We start from the raw sequence: 24831 nt of genomic DNA on the forward strand, positions 1-24831 counted from the left end.
GAAGAGACATCAGTCACTGGACTTGCTGAGTGATTATTGTGTATTAGGAATGCAGAATATGTATTGGTGATTCAGTAGGGACCTCAGAAAGTTTGTGCCCCTTCCAGACATGTCACAGAAGTAATCACGCAGGGATATAAGAACTGTGCACATAAGTTACCAGGGGTAATAATAGGCCCCTGTACTGGGGCAGAGGTAACTTCTTAGGCAAAGGAAGCTCAGCCCTCAGTGACAGAATGTAGCAGAGGCAGCTGGGTGACCTCACTAGTTATTACCACTGGGATATATTCTCCTCTGCTGGTTCTCAGTGTGTGACACGTTCTCCACACAGCCATGTAATAAATGTATTATTATGCAGCATATGTTGCTTAAATGTTTCCTTGTGGCCCTCACTATTGTATTATCTGGGTACGTCCCATGGTAAGGGCTGCCTAGGAGGACTGAAGCTGAGAACAGTGATTTATGTACCTGATAATTCCTATGCCTCTCTGCACTCCATGGCGGCCCAGTGTTCCCTCCCATCTTGGTTCCTATTATACATTATTCAGACACGGCTTGGGAAGTTACTCAATGAAACAGTGTGTCGCATGACCTGGGTGTAAACTTAAGGTATGTACACACGGTGCAATGTGGTTAACGAGCTCCCTTGAATTTTCCCCTGTAGCTCCAGTGGTAAATGTGCAGGAAAAGCTGAATGGTTGTACACCAGATCTATTGTGAACAATCTAATGATAGCAGACAGATGCATGCACGGATCAGGGACAACCGTGATGCATGCATCTGTGTGGGAAACAATAAAGACACATGCACGGACGGATCAATCCGCCCACTCTCCCACCCCCCCAAAGCTCAACCATCCCCGGGCTTTTCACAGCTGGTCCTGGTTGTGCTAAATACAGGAGACAAACGACGTAGGTGTATGTAGCGCAACCAGCACTGGGCTCTGGTCCGGTCCTGGTTATAGAAATACAGGGGACAAAAAGTGTATTGGCCCCCTGTACTTACCATAACCAGCACCAAACTTTTTCTAACGGGTGGGTAATGCCGCAGCCAGGGGGACACTTTCACCGGAACCCCCGCCAAAGCATTAACTCTGACTGCTAGTCAGCCCAGGCCGGGGATCCCTGACGAGGGCACCCCAGGCCTAGGCTGACAGCCCGGGGTTATCCCTTGCAGGATTAGTGGGTGCCGGGTTAATAGAGTAGTGTAGTGTAATTGAAAGAGTTAAAAAGATTGTCTTTTGCAGTGGAACTAAAGGTCCCAGCAAGTTCCCCCGCATGCTGGTAATTGGAGAACCACAAGTACATGCATGCGAGGCATTATGGGCCCGCTGGTACCTGTACTTCCATTGCAAAATAAATATTTAAAAAAAAAGACAGATCACACACACAGTGAAAGTAAAAGTTTAATAAAACATACGTGCACACACACATGCATACTCGCAATCTCACATACTCACCTATGTATCCCTGAAGCCTATCACGTCCACTTCTCCAAGTAGATAATCCATAGGGTACCTGTAGAACAAAATTCTATACTTACCTCCCTCCTATGAGTGGATCACATACTCTTTTGTCCATGTAAGCATTCACAAGCTTTGTAAAAGAACAAAATGAAAGAAACTCGGACCAGCGGACACGTCCTCTAAGGAGGTTACTTAAGGTTACCCTTGCTGTTCTCACCATTGACTTCAATGGTCGGAACCGCTCATTGGCTGAGAGGCGGAAGACTTTCCTCTCTCAGCCAATGAATGCTCAGCACCGGAATTTCTATAGTCGATTTCCACCATTGAGCCGTCATTCGGGTAGTACATGTACAGCAGAAGCGGGTAGTCACACACCAGCTGGGATCTGTACACTGTATCAACAGGAAGAGCAGAAGCGGGTAGTCACACACCAGCTGGGATCTGTACACTGTATCGGCAGGAGGGGCAGGAGCCGGTAGTCACACACCAGCTGGGATCTGTACACTGTATCAGCAGGAAGAGCAGAAGCGGGTAGTCACACACCAGCTGGGATCTGTACACTGTATCAGCAGGAGGAGCAGAAGCGGGTCGTCACACACCAGCTGGGATCTGTACACTGTATCGGCAGGAAGAGCAGAAGCGGGTAGTCACACACCAGCTGGGATTTGTACACTGTATCGGCAGGAGGAGCAGAAGCGGGTCGTCACACACCAGCTGGGATCTGTACACTGTATCCGCAGGAAGAGCAGAAGCGGGTAGTCACACACCAGCTGGGATCTGTACACTGTATCAGCAGGAGGAGCAGAAGCGGGTAGTCACACACCAGCTGGGATCTGTACACTGTATCAGCAGGAAGAGCAGAAGCGGGTAGTCACACACCAGCTGGGATCTGTACACTGTATCAGCAGGAAGAGCAGAAGCGGGTAGTCACACACCAGCTGGGATCTGTACACTGTATCAGCAGGAAGAGCAGAAGCGGGTAGTCACACACCAGCTGGGATCTGTACACTGTATCAGCAGGAGGAGCAGAAGCGGGTCGTCACACACCAGCTGGGATCTGTACACTGTATCAGCAGGAGGAGCAGAAGCGGGTAGTCACACACCAGCTGGGATCTGTACACTGTATCAGCAGGAGGAGCAGAAGCGGGTCGTCACACACCAGCTGGGATCTGTACACTGTATCCGCAGGAAGAGCAGAAGCGGGTAGTCACACACCAGCTGGGATCTGTACACTGTATCAGCAGGAGGAGCAGAAGCGGGTAGTCACACACCAGCTGGGATCTGTACACTGTATCAGCAGGAGCAGAAGCGGGTAGTCACACACCAGCTGGGATCTGTACACTGTATCAGCAGGAAGAGCAGAAGCGGGTAGTCACACACCAGCTGGGATCTGTACACTGTATCCGCAGGAAGAGTAGAAGCGGGTAGTCACACACCAGCTGGGATCTGTACACTGTATCAGCAGGAAGAGCAGAAGCGGGTAGTCACACACCAGCTGGGATCTGTACACTGTATCCGCAGGAAGAGTAGAAGCGGGTAGTCACACACCAGCTGGGATCTGTACACTGTATCAGCAGGAAGAGCAGAAGCGGGTAGTCACACACCAGCTGGGATCTGTACACTGTATCAGCAGGAGGGGCAGGAGCCGGTAGTCACACACCAGCTGGGATCTGTACACTGTATCAGCAGGAGGAGCAGAAGCGGGTAGTCACACACCAGCTGGGATCTGTACACTGTATCAGCAGGAAGAGCAGAAGCGGGTAGTCACACACCAGCTGGGATCTGTACACTGTATCAGCAGGAGGAGCAGAAGCGGGTCGTCACACACCAGCTGGGATCTGTACACTGTATCCGCAGGAAGAGCAGAAGCGGGTAGTCACACACCAGCTGGGATCTGTACACTGTATCAGCAGGAGGAGCAGAAGCGGGTAGTCACACACCAGCTGGGATCTGTACACTGTATCAGCAGGAGCAGAAGCGGGTAGTCACACACCAGCTGGGATCTGTACACTGTATCAGCAGGAAGAGCAGAAGCGGGTAGTCACACACCAGCTGGGATCTGTACACTGTATCCGCAGGAAGAGTAGAAGCGGGTAGTCACACACCAGCTGGGATCTGTACACTGTATCAGCAGGAAGAGCAGAAGCGGGTAGTCACACACCAGCTGGGATCTATACACTGTATCAGCAGGAAGAGCAGAAGCGGGTAGTCACACACCAGCTAGGATCTGTACACTGTATCAGCAGGAGGAGCAGAATCGGGTAGTCACACACCAGCTTGGATCTGTACACTGGAGAAGTAGTAAAGTTGTGCTTCTTTACCAGCCAAATAAACAGCTAAATTGGCAGCTCTCACAGTACCTACTATACCAATTACATGGGAAAAGAAGAGTATGGAAAGTTATTATAATAGTGATGAGAATCTTTAGTTAGATATCATTATAATATTTTATTGCAATAAACTACAAACAATCTAATATAATTTATGTAAAGTGTCTCCATATATGAACAGCAGAGTAACGCACACCTGTGAGTGAATTGTAATAGTCTGTGTAATTATATATCCTATAGATATAGGAGTAGGGAGAGTTCTGTTTATATGAGGACAATGTCAGGGTAATATTCTGGACTATGAAGTGTCTAAATAATGACGATCGCCCCCACACTATTGGTACAGTCCCACATCCTATAGCATGTAGCAGTGTGGATGTATTATAAGGAGACGTACTTATGGCTTCCTGTACGTAGACTATATTCCCCGGATCTCACAGGCTGCAGGTGGATGTAATAAGACTAATCAGTCACTGCATGGGGCACAATGGGACGTGCACCTGTCTGCAATAACCACTAAGGGGCGTCCACACAGCACAATAAGGTATCAGGACAAAGTTCCTTTATTAAGCAGCTGTTCATGCCAAAGTGGCTGTATCCTCCGTGGTGCTGATGGAAAGAAGTAGCCAGTGGAACACCTGTAATGTGCTGTTGGCAATAGGGCACAAGTAGAGTGGGGCTTAATATGTGATAACACACTAGGAAATGGATACGAGAAAACCACAATGTGCTGACTTGCTGCTCGGCACATGACTGCAAGGGTGTGGATTGAAAGATCTACAGTAGAAAGGTCGTCAATGTCTAAATAGACACCAGATGTTTCACAGTCAATAGGTCTACAGGTACAAATGGTCAACAGGGTCAAAAGGTCGACCCTTTTCTACCCTAATCTTCACCCTAACCCTCCCCTTGGTGCCTAACTCTCCCTCCTGGCGTCTGACCCTAATCGTCCCTTCTAGTGCCTAACCCTAACACTCTGGTTAATGCCTAACCCTCCCTCCTGGTGCCTAACCCTAACCATTGGGGTAAGTGCCTAACCCTGTCCCTCTGGTAAGTGCCTAACCCTAAAAAAAACAACAAGAACAACATGTCAACCATTTTTGTGTCGACCTTTTGACCCTGTCGACAATTTGTACCTGTCGACCTTCTTGCATGTCTATCTTTAGTGTGTCAACCATTTGTCCCTGTCGACCTGCAGACTGTCTAACATCTGGTGGTGACATTGTCGACCTTTTTACTGATATATAAACCGGATCCTGACGGCATGGCTCAGGCCCTCATTCAGAGGCGGTCGGAGGATGCAAGCGGTCGCTCAGAAACTGGGCGGCCGCTTGCATCCTGACCGGCCGCCTCTGTTTCGGTCGTTAGGCTGTGGGTTTACACCCACAGCTCTAACGACCGCTAGGGTGATGGTCGCTTGTCAAAGACCATCGCGACCATCGGGGCTTACGACGAGACCCTAGGGTAGGGTCTCGCTTGTCGTAAGCCCCGGAGAGCTTCTGGCTCTGTCAGAGCCGGAAGCTCTCCACTGACATCACTAGTGATGTCAGTGGGGCCTCCCCCAAACAGCAGGCATTCCCATGGGAACGCCTCCGTTTGGGCTGCCACCCCCCCGGCCCGCCTTCCAAACGGGGCGAGCTGTCAATCAACATCGACAGCTCGCCCCCTTTGGAAAGAGACCCGCTACGACCGGCGCTGTCGGTCGCAGCGGGTCTCATGCATGCGCACGAAGGAGCCGGCTCCCTCGTGCGCATGCGCACTGGACAAACATCGAGGCGGTCGTAGACCATACGGCCGCCTCTGAATGAAGCCCTCAGTCCCCATGCTGATGTTGGGCAGCTGAGTTCTGTCTCCTTGAAACACAGTGATCTCTGTGTGACGTGCAGTTTCTTATGTGGTGGGTTTAAGTAGGGCTGAGTCTCCTTGCTAATGTGATATAGTGGAGCTCCTAAGGTGCTGTTTCTCAATGCGGTGAGAGGACGCATGGTTCATTCTCTGTGCCGGTGGAATATAACAGCTGCGTCTCTGTAACGTACAAGGATGATCCAGGTTATATGGAGCTTTTAACCGTGCATCAGGTGTGTGCCAGGGTGTAAGTCAAACACAAGTAAATTGAACACAGATAGTCAAACATAAGCAAGATTTGGTACATTGTATCACCTATCATTATGTGCAAAAATAGCTTGGATAGCACTAGCAATCACCTAGCAGTAACTGCTAGGTTTGCCCCTGCTTTACAGTGTCTGAGGGCGGGGATGCATTTGCATTAGGACTTGCTGACAACTCGCACATGCACTGGGGAACTAACGCAATGCTGGAGACTCGCACTACACCTGTCACTGTTCCTCTCAGCCTGCATAATTTCTTACCAGGTTCTCATACTGCCCAATTGATATAGATTACATGGATGATAGCCATCATATTAGGTGTCTTTTTATAAACCTGTCTCTAGCTAAGTTTGAAGGAACGTTACCCACTGTAAGAGTTGCCTTGGAGTATATCAAAGAAAAGTTATTTTCAGGTACTTAATTTGCTGTATTCCTCAACTTCCAGCTGGAGAACACTGGATAGTATGGGGCAGAGAGTGTGGTGCAGAAATCCCAGCAGGAGCAGGAGAGTTTCCGGCTAAGATAAAGTGACCATGCTCCTGTCACCACACTCTGGACCTGATTCAGACCCGCTCGCTAAGGCGCGATCACTCGCAGCTGCGGCGAACGAGAAAATGCAAAGCGAGCGACCGCAACGCACAGCGCAAGCGGGTAAACACCCACCACGATGAAAACACACCTACCGGACCACGTAACAGAACGAGCGACGACTGCACTCGTAGCAGTCTGACGGACGCAGCCGTCACCCTACGCGGCCATCGTGATTACTTGGCAGAGTCATGTTTTCTCATCTGCGCTTTCGATGGACCCTTTGATTGCTTCTGATGCGATTGCAATCAGCGTAAATTCGCACCTGTTTTTTTTTTATTTCACTTCTAATTTCTATAGGCTGGAGTTAGCAAATTGGACTTTCCCCAACTTTGTTTGTCAAATTATATATTGCCGTTCTAAATAAATATAAATAGAGAGAGAGAGATATAGATATATATCCAGACAAATATATATACATTTTCATATATATGTATATACATATATCTATATGTGGAGCTATCTAATATACACACACACACATATATATATATATATATATATATATATATATTCTATACATTATTTTAATTTTTTTAAATATATATATTTGCATATTAAAAAAAAAACAACTATATATATGTACACATTAAAAATTACATATCTACGCAAACATTGAATCAGATAGTTCAACTTTATTAAGATGTTCTAGAATATTTGACCTTTTTAATAAAAACACCACACATATTTTTTTGGAAATTTGTAAATGAAAGCGCATTTTGGATACGTCGAATGGCCTCCAAAATCTGTAGGACACACATGGCTATTGTGGTCACCTCCCTCCTTAGAAGCTCCCGAAGTGGCTCCTCTTGTTCAACTAAAATGTAAAGTAAAAAAAATTAATAAGTATTTGTTATTAAAGCAAAACAGTTTGACATAAAAACCACCCATCATAGCCATGAATAATTGGTGTGTATCCCTTCGCCTGATAGTACTGCACAGTGTTTCACTACTGAGGTTAATGCTGCTTTCAAATTGCATTCTTTTCTGATTCCTACATTAGATATACATTGCAAAATGGCATCTGTGACATATGTACCTTCATGGCCTTGGTCCGACACTTCTTGGGCTGAAGCAGCCCAATTAGAGCTTCCCGAGAAGTGGGTGGGGGAGGCTGGTTCAGGGATGGGTGGGGGAGGCATCTTCAGGGGTGGGTGGTGCTTCGGCTTGCCTAACCCTTTGTCTTCTTTGACGTAATCCTAAGAATTAAAAAATATAATTTGTCAAAATTTTAAAATTTTGCAGTGTCAAAAAAACATCATATCCAGATATCCAGAGCTCACTGGTTTAGCAGAGCAAAGACATGAGCAAGTTTTAAGCAACCCCCCACCCCCCCCCCCCAAAAAAAAGGATTACATAGACACCTGTGTCACCCATGTGACAATAATCCAGAGACACTGCGTAAAATGTAGCCTGACACTGAAATTGTCAGCCATCTTCTACATTTAAACACGTCAGAAACCATGTTCATTTTCAAATAATCCCCCCCCACACACACACACACACACACACACACTCACCAACATGCCTAATGACTACAACAGTTGTGCTTATTTTTCAAACACAGTATTGAGATTAGGGCTTAAAACTTGTTGGTATCTATTGTCTTAAAAAATAAAATAAAATGTCTGCTGAACTTAAAATGAAGCAAACAAACAGGCCATCAAAAACAGAAAATATACCATATACACACACACACGTAGAAAGGCATACACAACACACAGCATACACCACGCAATGCATATAAAACGCATTACTTACTTTGGCGGTTATCCACCCGCAATTCATCGAGAAGGGCCGTGGTCCGCCTCCGGAGATCCGACCATCTCCTCTCCAGCTGCACAACTGTACGGCGGAAGCCCATGCGCCGGAGCCTCCTCCTCCTCACCTCCGCGTATGCCTACATTTTCAGGCGATTGGGCATATGCGGACCCACGGGCCCCAGGCGTCGGTCATGTAGGTCAGGACGCTCAACTCCCGCTACTAAAACTGGAGGATCTCATGATGGCAATGACAAATATTACAGTGTGCAAACTTTAAATCAACTAGGGTGCAATCTGATTGGTTGGCCATTCCAAAATGGTGGATAAACACAGGACATTTGTTGATCTTAATACATCTATAACAACACAACACCTATCATAAATCATGTGACTCACCTCATTCCACAGCTAGGATATGCCTGTGATAATGCGTTTTGACACCTGTGTCTTTTTCAAGATACCTTGAAAAAGACACAAGTGTCGAAACGCGTTGGTGGAGAAGTGCTTGTGGTGGAAAAGGAGTGTGGACGGACTCAATCTACCTGTCTGGAGCAAAGGATTGGTTCCGGGGATGCCTGGCTTTCTGGGATTCATGCCTTTTATGTCTACTGATTGTTAGTAGACTGATACATCTGGTAGGAGTCCATCTTTCACCCTTACTTTATTTTATTATATGATAATTGTACAACTTGAATAAAATCAGTATTATACTATTTGAAGTTTTCTTTTCCATTCCTTGTATATCTTGGGGAGGTTTCTTTCAGTATTGGATGAAGTTTCTCTAACATTGGATCTGAAGTGGGTTCAACCCTCTCCCGATTCATGCGCTGTTTGTCTACCTAAAAGTAGACAAAATTCATGGGTAGGAGTCCAATCATTATCTGTGTAGATTATTGGGACCCTGTTTATGACAGTATTATACTATTTTTCCATTATATCTTTTCATCCTATGTATTGGAGAGACAACCAATGAAGATTGAACATACTGTGGTTTAAGATATTTTTCTCTGGATATACGAAAGGGAAGTGTATATTATTAGTGCTCCTTTCTCCTATTTGTATTTCCTTTTTGGTATTCTCTGAATTTCAAAGTGTGGGTGACATTTTGTTCACATACTGGTGGTTGGAGCAGCTGTTCTTTTTGCGCACTGTGTTTTTGTCTTTACTACCTGTCACAATCCTGGCTAGTTTTTACCTTTTGTGACTTACCTCTGCCAGCTCTCCATGGATCTGTGTTTGTAATTCTCCTGGGACATCTTCTCTGGCTGAATCATGCTGGCTGTGACATCTCTGTGTGCGTAGACTGCTCTCCTTCCCACACTGATTAATCACCTGGACCCTGCTCTGTCTGTGAGCATTGCTAGTCTTAATTGAAATCACAGGTGTGGTCCTGATTCTCAAGGGCTGCAGAGATGATTACTCCCTCTGCATGTTGTGCCTTGCTCCACTCAGAATGCCACTGCCAGACCACCTGTGTCCACCAATCGCTGCCAGACTCTAGGTATATAGATCCTCCTCTAATAGCACTCAGTGCTTGAACATATCGTTACGTCCCGTGGTGTACAACTTGTGCTATAGCTGTACCTCTGAGTACCAGTGTGTCCCAGGCTCCTGCTGGTTCCTAGACCAGTGCTATGTGTAAGCCTGCTGCGTTCAGCTATCCATGCTACCAGCCTCTCACCTACGGCTCCCAGGCCGCTCCAAGTAGCTTCCACGCTACCAGCTTCTCCACACGGCTCCCAGGCCGCTCCAAGTAGCTTCCACGCTACCAGCTTCTCCACACGGCTCCCAGGCCGCACCAAGTAGTTTCCACGCTACCATCTCTCACCTACGGCTCCCAATCCGCTCCAAGTAGCTTCCACGCTACCAGCTTCTCCCACGGCTATCCAGCTACCAGCGTCCACCCACGGCTATCCAGCTGCTCCATGTAGCCACCCAGCTACCAGCTTCTCCCACGGCTATCCAGCCGCTCCACGTAGCCATCTAACTACCAGTGTCCACCCATGGCTATCCAGCCGCTCCACGTAGCCACCCAGCTACCAACGTCTACCCACGGCTTCCCAAGCCACAACAAGTAGCTTCCACACTACCATCCATCTGCAAGCCCATCTACTAGTAACCCGACCAGCTCAATCAGCCTTCCTGCCGGTCCCAGTCCGGTTCCTCCACGTCCACTCACCTCACGGCTCATTAGCTGCACCGAGTAGCTTCCGTGTTACCATCCATCTGCAAGCTCATCTACTGGTACCCCGACCAGCTCAGTCAGCCTACCTGCCGGTCCCAGTCCGGTCCCTCCAAGTTCCTTCTGGTCTCACTCCAACGCTTCAAGTTTCCAGTTCCAGTCACTCATCACCAAAGGCAGTTCTCACTGCTACCCACTTCTTATATTAAAAGAGCTATTCATGTTACCCATGGTTCCAGTCCAGCCGGCCTCCAGTGATTCCAGTTCATCACCTGAGACAAGTAACTCACTAGCACCAACTGTGACACTACCCTATTGTACAATTAAGTATTGCAAAAAAGGCATGTATTTACTCTGGAATGGCATGCTGGGCTGTACAGTTCCACAACCAAAAAAGCACTTTCACTTTAAAAACCACAAAAAGAAATAAAACATGTATTTGTGAATTTTAAAAATATAGGGACTATTGTTTGGTAATTTCAATTTCTTTGGGTTTGGTATCTTATTTGATATCCAATTAACAAACAAAAATAGACAAAATAATAGCAACCACTTTGCTATTATTCAATGCAATGAGTAACAGCTGTTACTCTATTAATTGACTGCATACTTCGGCAGAGGAAGAAACCATCACCTGCACACGCAGTGCTTGTGGTAGACCCTGGGCTACCACAAGCACTGCGAGTAGTTCCATCGTAATGGATGCAAACTGACGTGTACAATGACGCACCCTTTAAATTATGCACACCCTTAAAACTCAGTTTTGACGGTCAGACACTCCTGTGTTTGCTGCACCACTCCCCCGTTCCCAAGCACCTTCTCCTGTTACCACCATGAACGGCGCTGTCTGTCACTCAAGGTAGCGACCTGATAGTAGCTTACGAGCAACCAAAATCAGATCACAATGAATGGCTTGCGCACGCGCACTGCAAATTATACGGATGCGCAGATGGGCAAAAATCGCTCAGAGCGAGCGATTGCGCCTTAGCGAGCGGGTCTGAATCAGGTCCTCTGTACCTCATAGTATCCAGTGTCTCCCAAGCACTGAGAGAGAAGGATTTGTAACACAAATTATCTTTCATTGTATGACCTGTGTGCCTCTAAGTGCTATTATTTTGTGTGTTATTTAGAGTGAAGATCTGACTGATGTGAAGGCAGCAGATACAGAGGGAGAAGAAGAGACGTATGTGACTGATATGAAGGCAGAAGATATAGAGGGAGAAGAAGAGACGTATGTGAGGGGTGATCAGCAGTGTAAGGAGGAGGAAATCCCTACAGATATCAGCACAGGTGAGTAATAAAGACTTATAGAAATAATCACATTCTCTCTCTCTCTGCATCATGTTTGATTTAAATGTAACCAGTATCTTAAATGGAGTTTGTATGTTCTCCCAGTTTTTGCATAGATTTCATTCCCCAGTCCAAAAATATACTAGTCTGTTAATTGACCACTGGCACAGTGGGCCTGTGCGTGTTACAGTGTTTAGATAGTAAGCTCCAATGTGTAAAGGTCCCATGTAAATGACTACATATCTTATACAGCACTAAGATTGGCTTATTATAAGTAAACAATAATATTATTGTACTGACTGAATAAATCTTATTCTACACCCTTCGCAGCCCCTATTATACTCCTGCTCTCCCCCTCACATCATGTCACTGTGTGTTACCAGCCCAGAGATCTGACCAGTCTCCTCCCCACACTCTCTGGTGTATCTCATACATCAGGAGCCATCAGCCCCTATTATACTCCTGCTCTCCCCCTCACATCATGTCACTGTGTGTTACCAGCCCAGAGATCTGACCAGTCTCCTCCCCACACTCTCTGGTGTATCTCATACATCAGGAGCCATCAGCCTCTATTATACTCCTGCTCTCCCCCTCACATCATGTCACTGTGTGTTACCAGCCCAGAGATCTGACCAGTCTCCTCCCCACACTCTCTGGTGTATCTCATACATCAGGAGCCATCAGCACTATTATACTCCTGCTCTCCCCCTCACATCATGTCACTGTGTGTTACCAGCCCAGAGATCTGACCAGTCTCCTCCCCACACTCTCTGGTGTATCTCATACATCAGGAGCCATCAGCCCCTATTATACTCCTGCTCTCCTCCTCACATCATGTCACTGTGTGTTACCAGCCCAGAGATCTGACCAGTCTCCTCCCCACACTCTCTGGTGTATCTCATACATCAGGAGCCATCAGCTCCTATTATACTCCTGCTCTCCCCCTCACATCATGTCACTGTGTATTTCCATCCCATAGACCTGACCAGTCTCCTCCCCACACTCTCCGGTGTATCTCATACATGAGTACGAGGGATGTCACTATAATAATAAATCCCTGATCAGTGTGATGAGACCCCATGTGATATTACCCATGACTTTCCTTGTGCACGACCACATGTCATCATACCCATTTATCTTCCTTGACTATTATTAAGTGACTGATTTTGTCAATATACTGTATACTTCCCATCACAACACACGTCACACGAACTGCACTTGTCACACACTGATTAACTGGCAGCCTGAGGGCATGAGCTTCATCAGGAATTAAGAAAAAAAAATCCCATTACTGTCCCATACCACACCCGTTATTGCACATTGGCTCCCTCCAGTCCCTTTGTTTGGATGTTCTGCACTATTGCGCTTTATCTGCTGACCTGTCTCTGTATCCTGTTCTGCCCTTCTGCTGTCTTCCCCTTACTGCTGTTGCCCTGCGTCATTCCTCTACCCTGTCCTGCTGCCTCCCCCACTCTGTGCCCTGCACCATTCCCCTATGCTGTCCTGCTGCCTCCCCCGCTTTGTGCCCTGTGCCATACCCCTACCCTGTCCTGCTGCCTTTCCCACTCTGTGCACTGCGCCATACCCCTATGTTCTCCTGCTGCCTCCCCCGCTCTGTGCCCTGCGCCATTCCCCTACCCTGTCCTGCTGCCTTTCCCGCTCTGTGCCCTGCGCCATACCCCTACCCTGTCCTGCTGCCTCCCCTGCTCTGTGCGTTGTGCCATACCCCTATGCTGTCCTGCTGTCCCTCTGGTGGGGCTACTCTCCCTGAGGATAACCAGGGGACCATATAGAGGCTGCTTTAGCTACATATATATCCACCTGGAGAACTTTGTGTAGTGTGGACGCAGTTGTTAGTAATTAGCCCACAAGTTTCCCGTGTGTATGTGTGAGGGCGGTCTAGATGGGTATTGTGGTTCACTAACGTCATTGGCTGATGAGGCTTCCTGCTCTGTGATGATGGCTAGGGGACGTTACCCAGCAAAGTCTGCATTTGGGGGAGATATACATTGGTGATGTGCCATTTGCCTGTCCCTGGGGCTGGGTCTATGACATGTACTGATAATGTGCTTGTGCCATTTTATGCCAATATTTTATCTGTTTACCTATAGTCATATTTGTTGTTTGTACATTTGTAATTGTAATGATGTGGTCATAGTTTGCAAGTGCAAATTAAACAGCTAAATATCTTCATTAATTATAATAACGCGGTGATGAAGTGGTGAGCATTGCTATCTCACCCCACTGAAGTCTAGTTCAATTCCCAACCAAAGATGCTATATGTGTGTAGTTTGTATGTGTTTTCTCCAACCCTCTAAAAATCATACAAATTGGTTAATTGGCTTCAGACACAAATTAACTGTACTGTGCGTGTCCATGGGGTAGGGAAGATTGGGCCTTATTCAGATGTGGACGCTAATGCATTAGCTGCTGCGATCCCGTACTCAGCTGCTGTGCGTAAATATACTAATGCTACAGCCGCCTGGAAATGTATTGAGACTCCCACCGGTGGCCTCGCAGACCCAAGTAACTGCATATAAGTATGCAGCGGTGATCGAAGATTCTTCGATAATCGATCATCTGACTAACCCTGTGGCCGCAGGAACTAAGGCACTGGCGCCATATTTTCTGCGTACGGGACCGCAGATGTAAGTAGATAAACGCCACAAAAACGGTCACGACACTCCACCACTATTGCCGTCACTTGGAAAACGATCATCACTACAACCGTAGTTGCATTTTAGCGCAATGTAATTGCCGCGCATGCGCATTGCGGCATTGATAATCGCTCAACTACATGAACATCAAAATAGCTGCCTCATCTGAATCAGGCCAATAGATTGTAAGCTCCATTGGGGCACGGCCTGATGTCAATGAGTAAATATTCTCTGTAAAGTGCTGTGTAATATATGTATACGCTATGTAAAGAACTGTGACTAATAATAGTATTATTTCCAGCAGATGGACGCACAAGCAGAAATGCCTTGGAGGTAGATCTCGTCTTGCCTACAGATATTACACTAGAAGATAACATCACACAGGAATCCCCAGGAGATAATCCCGTTGTGCTAAATATACATCCAGTACCTCACAGTGCAGCTATATCATCTGATCCCTCTAATCACGAGGACTGTTCTCCTGAAACTTCAGCTTTTGTTACACATAGTGCAGCTCATACACCTTATAAATTATTTCCCTGTCCTGAGTGTGGGAAATATTTTACGCGTAAATCTCAGCTTGCTAGACATGAGAGAACTCACACAGGTGAGAAACTATTTCCATGCTCTGAGTGTGATAAAGGTTTTACATGTAAATCAAATCTTGTTGAACATCAGAGAAGTCACACAGGCGAGAGGCCATTTTCATGCTCTGAGTGTGGGAAATGTTTTTCACACAAAGCATATTTTGTTAGACATCAGAGACGTCACACAGGTGAGAAACTATTTCCATGCTCTGAGTGTGATAAAGGTTTTACATGTAAATCAAATCTTGTTGAACATCAGAGAAGTCACACAGGCGAGAGGCCATTTTCATGCTCTGAGTGTGGGAAATGTTTTTCACACAAAGCATATTTTGTTAGACATCAAAGAAGTCACACAGGTGAGAAATCATTTTCGTGTTCTGAGTGTGGAAAATATTTTACGTGTACATCAAATCTTGTTGTACATCAAAGAAGTCACACAGATGAGAGACCATTTTCGTGTTCTGAGTGTGGGAAATGTTTTAGATGTTCATCACATCTTGTTCAACATCAGAGGAGTCACACAGGTGAGAAGCCATTTCTATGTTCTGAGTGTGGGAAATGTTTTACACATAAATGGCATCTTCTTATACATGAGAGAACTCACACAGGTGAGAAGCCATTTCCATGTTCTGAGTGTGGGAAATGTTTTACACATAAATGGTATCTTCTTATACATGAGAGAACTCACACAGGTGAGAAGCCATTTCCATGTTCTGAGTGTGGGAAATGTTTTACACATAAATGGTATCTTCTTATACATGAGAGAACTCACACAGGTGAGAAGCCATTTCCATGTTCTGAGTGTTGGAAATGTTTTACAGTGAAAAAAGATCTTGTTAAACATCAGAGAACTCACACAGGTGAGAAACCATTTAGATGTTCTCAGTGTGGGAAATGTTTTGCACATAAATCAAGTCTTATTACACATGAGAGAAGTCACATAGGAGAGAAACTATTTCCATGTTCTGAGTGTGGAAAATGTTTTCCACATAAATCAGCTCTTGTCGAACATCAGATAATGCACACAAGTGACAAACCGTTTCCATGTTCTGAGTGTGGGAAATGTTTTGCACAGAAATCAACTCTTGTTATACATCAGAGAACTCACACAGGTGAGAAACCATTTCCATGTTCTGAGTGTGGGAAATGTTTTGCTCAGAAATCAACTCTTGTTACACATCAGAGAGGTCACACAGGTAAGAAACCATTTCCATGTTCTGAGTGTGGGAAATGTTTTACACATAAATCAACTCTTGTTAGACATCAGATTTCACACCTATGAGCTGATACAAAACAGTTGTAGCAACACTCCAGTCACACAGTATTTTAACATTTTAAGTTAGCCATCCACAGATAATTGGAACGTGTGTCATTAATATAAGACTGGAATAGATCACTCAGGTGACACTTATAGTCTTTATTATATTAGCTATCAGCACCACTCTCCAAAGTAATAACAGAACCATGAAGTTATGGTCTACGTTTTATGCATTTCATTCATACACATAAAAGATAAAATGCATTCATCATTTTTAAAAATAGATTGTACTATGGAACCTTATGGGTAGAATCCAGCTTTTTGCGGTTTTGGAATAGTGGATTAATGGTGACGCACGAACTACAAAGTGTTTCTTGGTGGTGGTTAGAAAACCTATATTTTAAAAGAATAAGCTCTGCAGGGAAGGTGGAGGATGGAGCATGTGTATTCTTGCAGGAACCATTCCGGGTTAGCGGGTGGCTGCAAGGTCTATTTTCCTACCTGCAAGAGGATTAGAATATTGCACCTTCTCTTTGAAGGATATTTGCTTAATTGACAAAATCTCTCATCATTTACATATTTGACAAAATTTATTGGTGCTCAGATAACCTCTGACACACAACATTGATGGCTTTTGGTCCTATGAAAAAGTGGATTGCTTCAGACAGTTATATTTATTGTACAAGCACAGCGCCATAGGTGCCATACCGTCAGAATTGTCCACTGGTTAGTGTAAGATGTGTTTTTTTTTATCTACTCTGCTAAAGAGTCTCCTTATTTGGACGTGACCAGCCCATTGAATAGCAAATATGGAATCCCTTAATGATCCCCATGAGAACCAACCTCACTTGACGACGTGTTTCAACCATTCTTTGTCAAAGTCTTGATAGACCATAGTGGTTGAAATGCGTCGGAAGCTGAGGGTGGTTCTCATTCACAACAAGCTGCCTTCCGGAAGATGGCTGGAAGAAGCAGCATAGTATAAACGGAGTATCGGGGTGTAATAGCGTTACGGTGTATATTCTTTCTGCGCTCAAATTAGCCTAAATCTGATAGGCACACTTGTAGAGACTTATTGTAGGCTGCAATTGTTGTTTAATTTTCTGCATGATTGTTTTTGCTCTTTATAATAAATTGGTAATGCACAAGATTCACTCTGTTTTTCCTCTTTCAAAAATTGTAATGTCTGGGAGAAACATTTGATGTGTGATGAGAATATTTTGGACGTCTAGACTCAGAGGTGAGTTAGTGCTGGGAAAGTTACATATTATATATCTCTCTCATATCATCACTGAGACAGTAAGTACATTACCATACAGGGTGACCAGACTCTGAGAGGTGAGGGAGCTGGGAAAGTTACATATTATACATCACTCTCATATCATCACTGAGATAGTAATATGTAACTTTCCCAGCTCCCTCACCTCTCAGAGACTGGTCACCCTGTATGGTAATGTACTTACTATCTCAGTGATGATATGAGAGTGATGTATAATATGTAACTTTCCCAGCACCTCACCTCTCAGAGTCTGGTCACCCTGTATGATAATGTACTTACTATCTCAGTGATGATATGAGAGTGATGTATAATATATAACTTTCCCAGCTCCCTCACCTCTCAGAGACTGGTCACCCTGTATGGTAATGCACTTACTATCTCAGTGATGATATGAGAGTGATGTATAATATGTAACTTTCCCAGCTCCCTCACCTCTCAGAGTCTGGTCATCCCGTATGGTAAGGAGACAGCGAGATGACCGTTGGAACAAGAGATGATGAAGCAGCTCAGCCCTTGTAGTAATAACATTCCACCGATCCAGGAGCATCAGATCAACAGGGCATCCCGTGCAGCAGCCGAGGAGAACCACCCGGGCAAGATGGCGGCGGTCCGCATTGTCGCTTTGTTTGCTCCCCAATTGTCGGAGCAAACAGACCGGATCCAAATAGAAGGCAGGCAACAGGACTTAAAAGCTCAGGATACCGGGTAAAATCTTTAAAATCTTCAGGTAAGTACAGCTCACTATATATCCCCAAGAGCCGGAGACAGGGTCACCTCTCACCTCATGCAGAGGATATTTACACGGGGATAAATCACAAGCAACACCAAACCGGTTTACTCCTAAGAGCCCCCGATGTTCAGGGGAAGATACCCCAAAGTAATTAGTAACTTGGGGATGAGAAAGTCACCAATAACAGGATATTTAAAAGGATACTAGCAGGAGAGCCGGCTGAACGCACCCTTCTCCTAGCTACTCCAGGCCACGCCCCTCCAGTATATTGCATTCTTACTAGTATCCTACATACACAGTGGTTGCATTATACCCAGTGCCATATTGTGTGCCATTTACTCTGCAGCTATGTCTAGCAAAGGCAATAGTATCAAGCAGGCAACTGCTCCCATATTGCTATCATGCATGTTATGTGCTGCAGGCTTAAGTGGGGAGGATTTCATACTAGATGAGTTATGTAGTAAGTGTTCTACTCCACCTGGCCCATCAGGCAACCCAGAGCCGATACAAACCCCCCCCCCCATGGCTTCATTTTCTCAGGTATTGGCCACTATTGTGGACCGCCTAGCGGTTCCGGCTGTAATTCCCCCTATGGGGTTATCACAGCAGGCAGTAATGCCCCCTTGGGGGTTGCCACAACAGGTTCAGGCGATACAAGTGCCTCCTGTACCCCCACCATGGGTAGACGTACGCTCTAACTCAATGCATAGTCTGGTGGCTACATATAATGCCTTTCAAACCATGTTGAAAGGTGAGAAGCCTTTAAGCATCCTGTGGTATCGTCACAGTCCACGCAACTCTCAGATTCTGAGGTATCATCCGAGGAGGCAGAAGATGCTGATCTCTTTAACCCTGACTCCCCTCTGGAGTCAGGGTCAAAAATTAATATTCCTCCCTTGGTTCGAGCTATCAGATCCATCTTAGTAATAGAAGATGACGAGCCAGCCCCTAAATCCAAGCACCCGCTGTTTAAAGAACAGAAAGTGGTTTCAGCAGAATTCCCTATATCGTATCATCTAGCTGAACACATGGCTGCAGCCTGGCAATCACCCGGTAAGAGGTTTCAACCACAAAAACGTAGTAGTATTCAAATAGTATTGTGGGTCTTTTGCAGTGTGCTGGGGGTGGGAATAGTTATATATGGGTGGTACATAAAGTATAGGTATATATAGGAGGTAAATATAATAGTAGTGCAGGTATTTATAGGCGGTACATATAGTAGCAGTTTAGGTATATACAGCCAGTACGGTATGCAGACGGGATGCCGACTGTCTAATCTCGGCAAGGGTCTAATGACAAGTTTCAGAATCCTGATGCCTGTCATTTTACCTACGTCGGGAGCCCGGCATCTCAATCGCAAGTAAGCCGGGCACGGACAGCCGTGGGGGGGGAGGGTTAGGTTAGGAGCTCCCGGGGGGGATATAGGGTGAGGCACCCCCCCGGGAGGGTTAGGCTAGAGGAAGGGGGGTTAGAGTTAGGCACCCCCCCTGGAGGGTTAGGTTTAGGCAGCTGGGAAGGGGAAGGGTTAAGGTTAGGCACCCCTAAAGGAGGGTTAAGGGTGGGTTATAAATAAGGTAAATATAGTTTTGGTATAGTAGGGAATAATTGTAGTGGCATACGTATATATAAGTGATACATATAGTAGCAGTACAGGTATATATTCCTTGAATAATGGTGATTAGGACTGAATTTGCGGGAGAGACAGATGCTAGGCCTAGGTGTAGCTCTCCTAAGACACCTAGACCTTGCCTTTCCCGATTTGACAGGCTATTTCAAGACTGAATGCCCTTTCCCTCCACAATATTAGCAAAGGCCCTGGGAGCATCTCCTTCATTTCTCCTCGGTCGAGAGCCGATAGGCACCCTATTGCATAGGATCTCCAGGATCCGGAGGAGTTACCCAAACTGGAGACCGAGGAACAGATGTAGAAAGCTCCTCCCTTCTACGTTCCCGGATGCGGCGATCAATGCGAATGACCAGGCGCATGAGGTCATCCAATGTCTCCGGAACCGTATGTTGGACAAGGATATCCTTTACCTGATCAGAGAGACCAAGGCGGAATTGACTTCTTAGTGCAGGATCATTCCAAAGAGTCATTGGCCCACCTACGGAACTCCGTGCAGTAATCCTCAGCAGCTCTTTGATCTTGTAACGGAGAACAGAGTTTGGATTCGGCTAATGCCGCCTTGTCTGGGTCTTCGTAGAGAAGGCCTAGAGCAGCAAAGAAAGCATCCACCGTCTGGAGAGCACTATGAGCTGGAGGTAGGCCAAAGGCCCAGGTCTGAAGGTCACCTTGAAGCAAAGAAATAATAATACCAACTCGTTGAGTCTCAGACCCAGAAGAAGCAGGTAAAACTCTGAAGTGCAACTTGCAGCTTCTCGGAAGTTGAGAAAATCTTTACGTTTGTCAGGAAAGCGATCCGGCAAATTGAGTTTAGGCTCGGAGCCGAGCTCAGGCTGAAACTGAAGGGGGCTTTGAAATGAAACAAACAAGATGTGCTTTAACTACAGACTTTCAGATTTAATTTGAGGGTAATTACATCCAAATCAGGTGAACGGTGTAGGAATTACAACGGTTTCTATATGTGCCTCCCACTTTTTAAGGGGCCAAAAGTAATGGGACTTTCAACTCAAAAGCTATTTCATGGATAGGTGTGGGCTATTCCCTCGTTATTTCATTTTCAATTAAGCAGGTAAAAGGTCTGGAGTTGATTCTAGGTGTGACATTTGCATTGGAATCAGTTGCTGTCGACTCTCAATATGAGATCCAAAGAGCTGTCACTATCAGTGAAGCAAGCCATCATTAGGCTGAAAAATCGAAACAAACCCATCTGAGAGATAGCAAAAACATTAGGTGTGGCCAAATCAACTGTTTGGAACATTCTTAAAAAGAAAGAACACACCGGAAGGGCTCAGCAACACCAAAAGACCCGGAAGACCACGGAAAACAACTGTGGTGCATGACAGAAGAATTATTTCCCTGGTGAAGAAAAACCCCTTCACAACAGTTGGCCAAATCAAGAACACTCTCCAGGTAGGTGTATATGTGTCAAAGTCAACAATCAAGAGAAGACTTCACAAGAGTGAATATAGAGGGTTCACCACAAGATGTAAACCATTGGTGAGCCACAAAAACAGGAAGACCAGATTAAAGTTTGCCCAACAACATCTAAAAAAGCCATTACAGTTCTGGAACAACATCCTTTGGACAGATGAGACAAAGATCAACTTGTAGCAGAGTGATGGGAAGAGAAGAGTATCGAGAAGGAAAGGAACTGCTCATGATCCAAAACATACCACCTCATCAGTGAAGCATGGTGGTGGTAGTGTCATGGCGTGGGCATGTATGGCTGCCAATGGAACTGGTTCCCTTGTATTTATTGATGATGTGACTGCTGACAAAAGCAGCAGAATGAATTCTGAAGTGTTCGGGCAATAGTATATGCTCATATTCAGTCAAATGCTTCAGAACTCATTGGAAGGCGCTTCACAGTGCAGATGGACAATGACCTGAAGCATACTGCAAAAGCAACCAAAGAGTTTTTTAAGGCTAAAAAGTGGAATGTTATGCAATGGCCAAGTCAATCCCCTGACCTGAATCCGATTGAGCATGCATTTCACTTGATGAAGACAAAACTGAAGGGAAAATGCCCCAAGAACAAGCAGGAACTGAAGACATTTGCAGTAGAGGCCTGGCAGAGCATCACCAGGGATGAAACCCAGCGTCTGGTGATGTCTATGCGTTCCAGACTTCAGGCTGTAGTTGCTTGCAAAGGATTTGCAACAAAGTATTAAAAAGTGAAAGTTAGATTTAGGATTGTTTAGTTTGTCCCATTACTTTTGGCCCCTTAAAAAGTGGGAGGCACATATAGAAACCGTTGTAATTCCTACACCGTTCACCTGATTTGGATGTAATTACCCTCAAATTAAATCTGAAAGTCTGCAGTTATAGCACATCTTGTTTGTTTCATTTCAAAGCCATTGTGGTGGTGACTAGAGGTCAAAATATGAAAATTCTGTCAATGTCCCAACATTTATGCACCTGACTGTATATATGTTACATATAGTAGTTGGTGGTACATATAGTAGCAGTACAGGTGTGTGTATGTGTGTGTATATATATATATATATATATATATATATATATGAGGTACATACAGTAGCATTATAGGTATATATATATATATATATATAATATAGTAGCAGTAGGGGTATATATATTAGGTGGTACATATAGTAGCAGTAGGGGTATATATTAGGCGGTACATATAGTAGCAGTATAGGTATATATATTAGGTGGTACATATAGTAGCAGTAGGGGTATATATTAGGTGGTACATATAGTAGCAGTATAGGTATATATATTAGGAGGTACATCTAGTAGCAGTAAGGGTATATATATATATATATATATGTTATATATAGTAGTAGGTGGTACATATAGTAGCAGTACAGGTGTGTGTATCTATATATATATATATATATATATATGAGGTACATCTAGTAGCAATATAGGTATATATATTAGTTGGTACATATAGTAGCAGTAAGGGTATATATATTAGTCAGTACATATAGTAACAGTATGGGTATATATATATAGGAGGTACATATAGTAGCAGCACAGGTATATATATATATATATGGTACATATATTAGTTGGTACATATAGTAGCAGTACGGGTATATATGAGTTACATATAGTAGCAGTAGATGTATATATATTAGGTGTTACATATAGTAGCAGTAGGGGTATATATATTAGTCGGTACATATAGTAGCAGTACGGCTATATATGAGTTACATATAGTAGAAGTAGAGGTATATATATTAGGTGGTACATATAGTAGCAGTACGGGTATATATGAGTTACATATAGTAGCAGTAGAGGTATATATATTAGTCGGTACATATAGTAGCGCCTCCTCCTAACTTATGACAGAGAGGTTAATTTAGGAGTTGCTGTTGACTCACCTAGGAAGTCAGATTCCACCATCCAGGCTCAGTTTAAGCTTCCACGAGGTTCTAAAATTGTCCAAGCTCTTTTGGATTACGGAGCTGCAGAAAATTTTGTGACTGCTGACTTTGTCCATAAACATCGGATTCCCGTTGAAGCTTTACATTGAGTTGTCACTTTAACTCCTATCGATGGTAGTCGCATCACTAGTGGCACTGTCCTTCATCGCACCAAGCCACTTAAACTTATCATAGGGGTGCTCCATTCTGAGGAGTTGTCCTTCCTAGTGATTCCCAAAGCCTCTCACTCTCTAATTTTACCCTGGCTACAAAGACATTCTCCACAAACTGACTGGTCAACTATGCAGATCATCTCCTGGAGTTCTGATTGTTTTAAAAACTGCCTTTATCAGGTAATACCTGTTCGATCCTGTGATCTACAGCCTCCTGCAGGCCTGCCCAAATTTTACTCTGAATTTCTAGATGTCTTCAGCAAACAGAACACCGATCTGTTACCTCCCCATCGCAACTGGGACTGTCCCATAGACCTGATCCCTGGGAAGAATCTTCCCAGAGGACAAACATATCCTCTTTCTACTTCAGGGTCCATAGGGTATCCACAGGATACCTTGGGTATAGGTGTGACGTCAGTCGCAGGGCACCAAAGAGTTAAGCTTTCAGCCTCCCAGGATGCACTAGGTCCCCCTCCTATACCCCGCCCCCGGGCCAAGGCACCTCAGTTTAGTTTGGTGCCCGGCCGGAGTCGGGTGCACCTGTTGGAGTGGGGGCTAGAAGAGCCCCTGAAGCTTTTTCTTCATGCAACTGTGGCTGCACATCTGGATGAACAGCATGGACAGTCAGTCCTGACGTCCATGCTGTCTTCCCTACACCCCGCCGGTACCAGAACGCCGGTACTGATCCGGGGATGCTGGTGGGCGTCTGGGGTCACAGCTAGCGGTGACCCCAGATGCTCCGGACCATGGCCGGATTCAAGGGGGACAGAGGTAAGCAGCGGGGTCCCGCGGTGGGTCCCCGCTTATCACATGGTCCTAAGTCCCCAGGCAGGGGGCTCCCTGGGGACTGGCTGCAGCGTGGAGCCAGGCGACCAACCTGCGCTTCCACTACCCCCTGGGACAGCGGACCGCAGCAGAGCGGTAGCGCTGCGGCGTCCCAGGGGTTAAATGCATGCCAGGGGAGCGCGCCTTCCCTGTCTCACAGCCGGCGCCTCCCCCGCTGCACACAGCCCTCTCTGCACTGTGCTGACTGGTCCTGTGTCAGCGCTCCTCCCCCAGGCCAGCTTCTCTCTGCTCCTCGGCGGCCATCTTCTCTGCAACGCATGGTGAACGCTGCTGGAAGTCTGGAAGGAAGCATCGTGGTCTGGGTCCCCCCGCATACCTCTCCTCCGCTGTGGCTCAGGTCTGTGTATGCAGCGCTGTGTCCTACCAGGCCCTGTGTCTGTGTAGTTGAGTGATCAGCGCTGTTAGTGCAGGAATTGTTATTTCTCTGCATTGTATGTGACTGTGCTAGCGCTGCCTGTAACTTTTCTTCTCTAAACTGTCAGCTTTATTACTGTCCCTGTTCTTTCTGCTAAAGCCCTTGCGGTGCGGTGCTGCAGGGTGGTCTCTCGCCTACTTAATA

At 45.6% G+C, this 24831-nt stretch overlaps 1 protein-coding gene across 3 annotated transcripts in view; it reads left to right on the plus strand.

The window, feature by feature from the left end:
* The window catches only part of LOC148443061 (uncharacterized), a 100995-nt gene that overhangs the window by 24777 nt on the left and 51387 nt on the right, over window positions 1-24831 (plus strand). Inside the window, exons 4-5 of one of the 3 annotated variants that reach the window (XM_088463276.1) lie at window positions 11567-11726; window positions 14685-17378. In XM_088463276.1, coding sequence (XP_088319402.1) covers window positions 11567-11726; window positions 14685-16252 — 1728 coding nt within the window. In that variant the 3' untranslated portion in view covers window positions 16253-17378. Of the gene's footprint in view, window positions 1-11566; window positions 11727-14684; window positions 17379-24831 lie in introns of those variants that run through there. The other 2 variants (XM_088463277.1, XM_088463281.1) reach the window with 2 other exon arrangements.

The sequence above is a fragment of the Taudactylus pleione genome, unplaced genomic scaffold (assembly GCF_031769625.1).
Source record: "Taudactylus pleione unplaced genomic scaffold, aTauple2 ptg001337l, whole genome shotgun sequence".
Classification (NCBI taxonomy): Eukaryota; Metazoa; Chordata; class Amphibia; order Anura; family Myobatrachidae; genus Taudactylus; species Taudactylus pleione.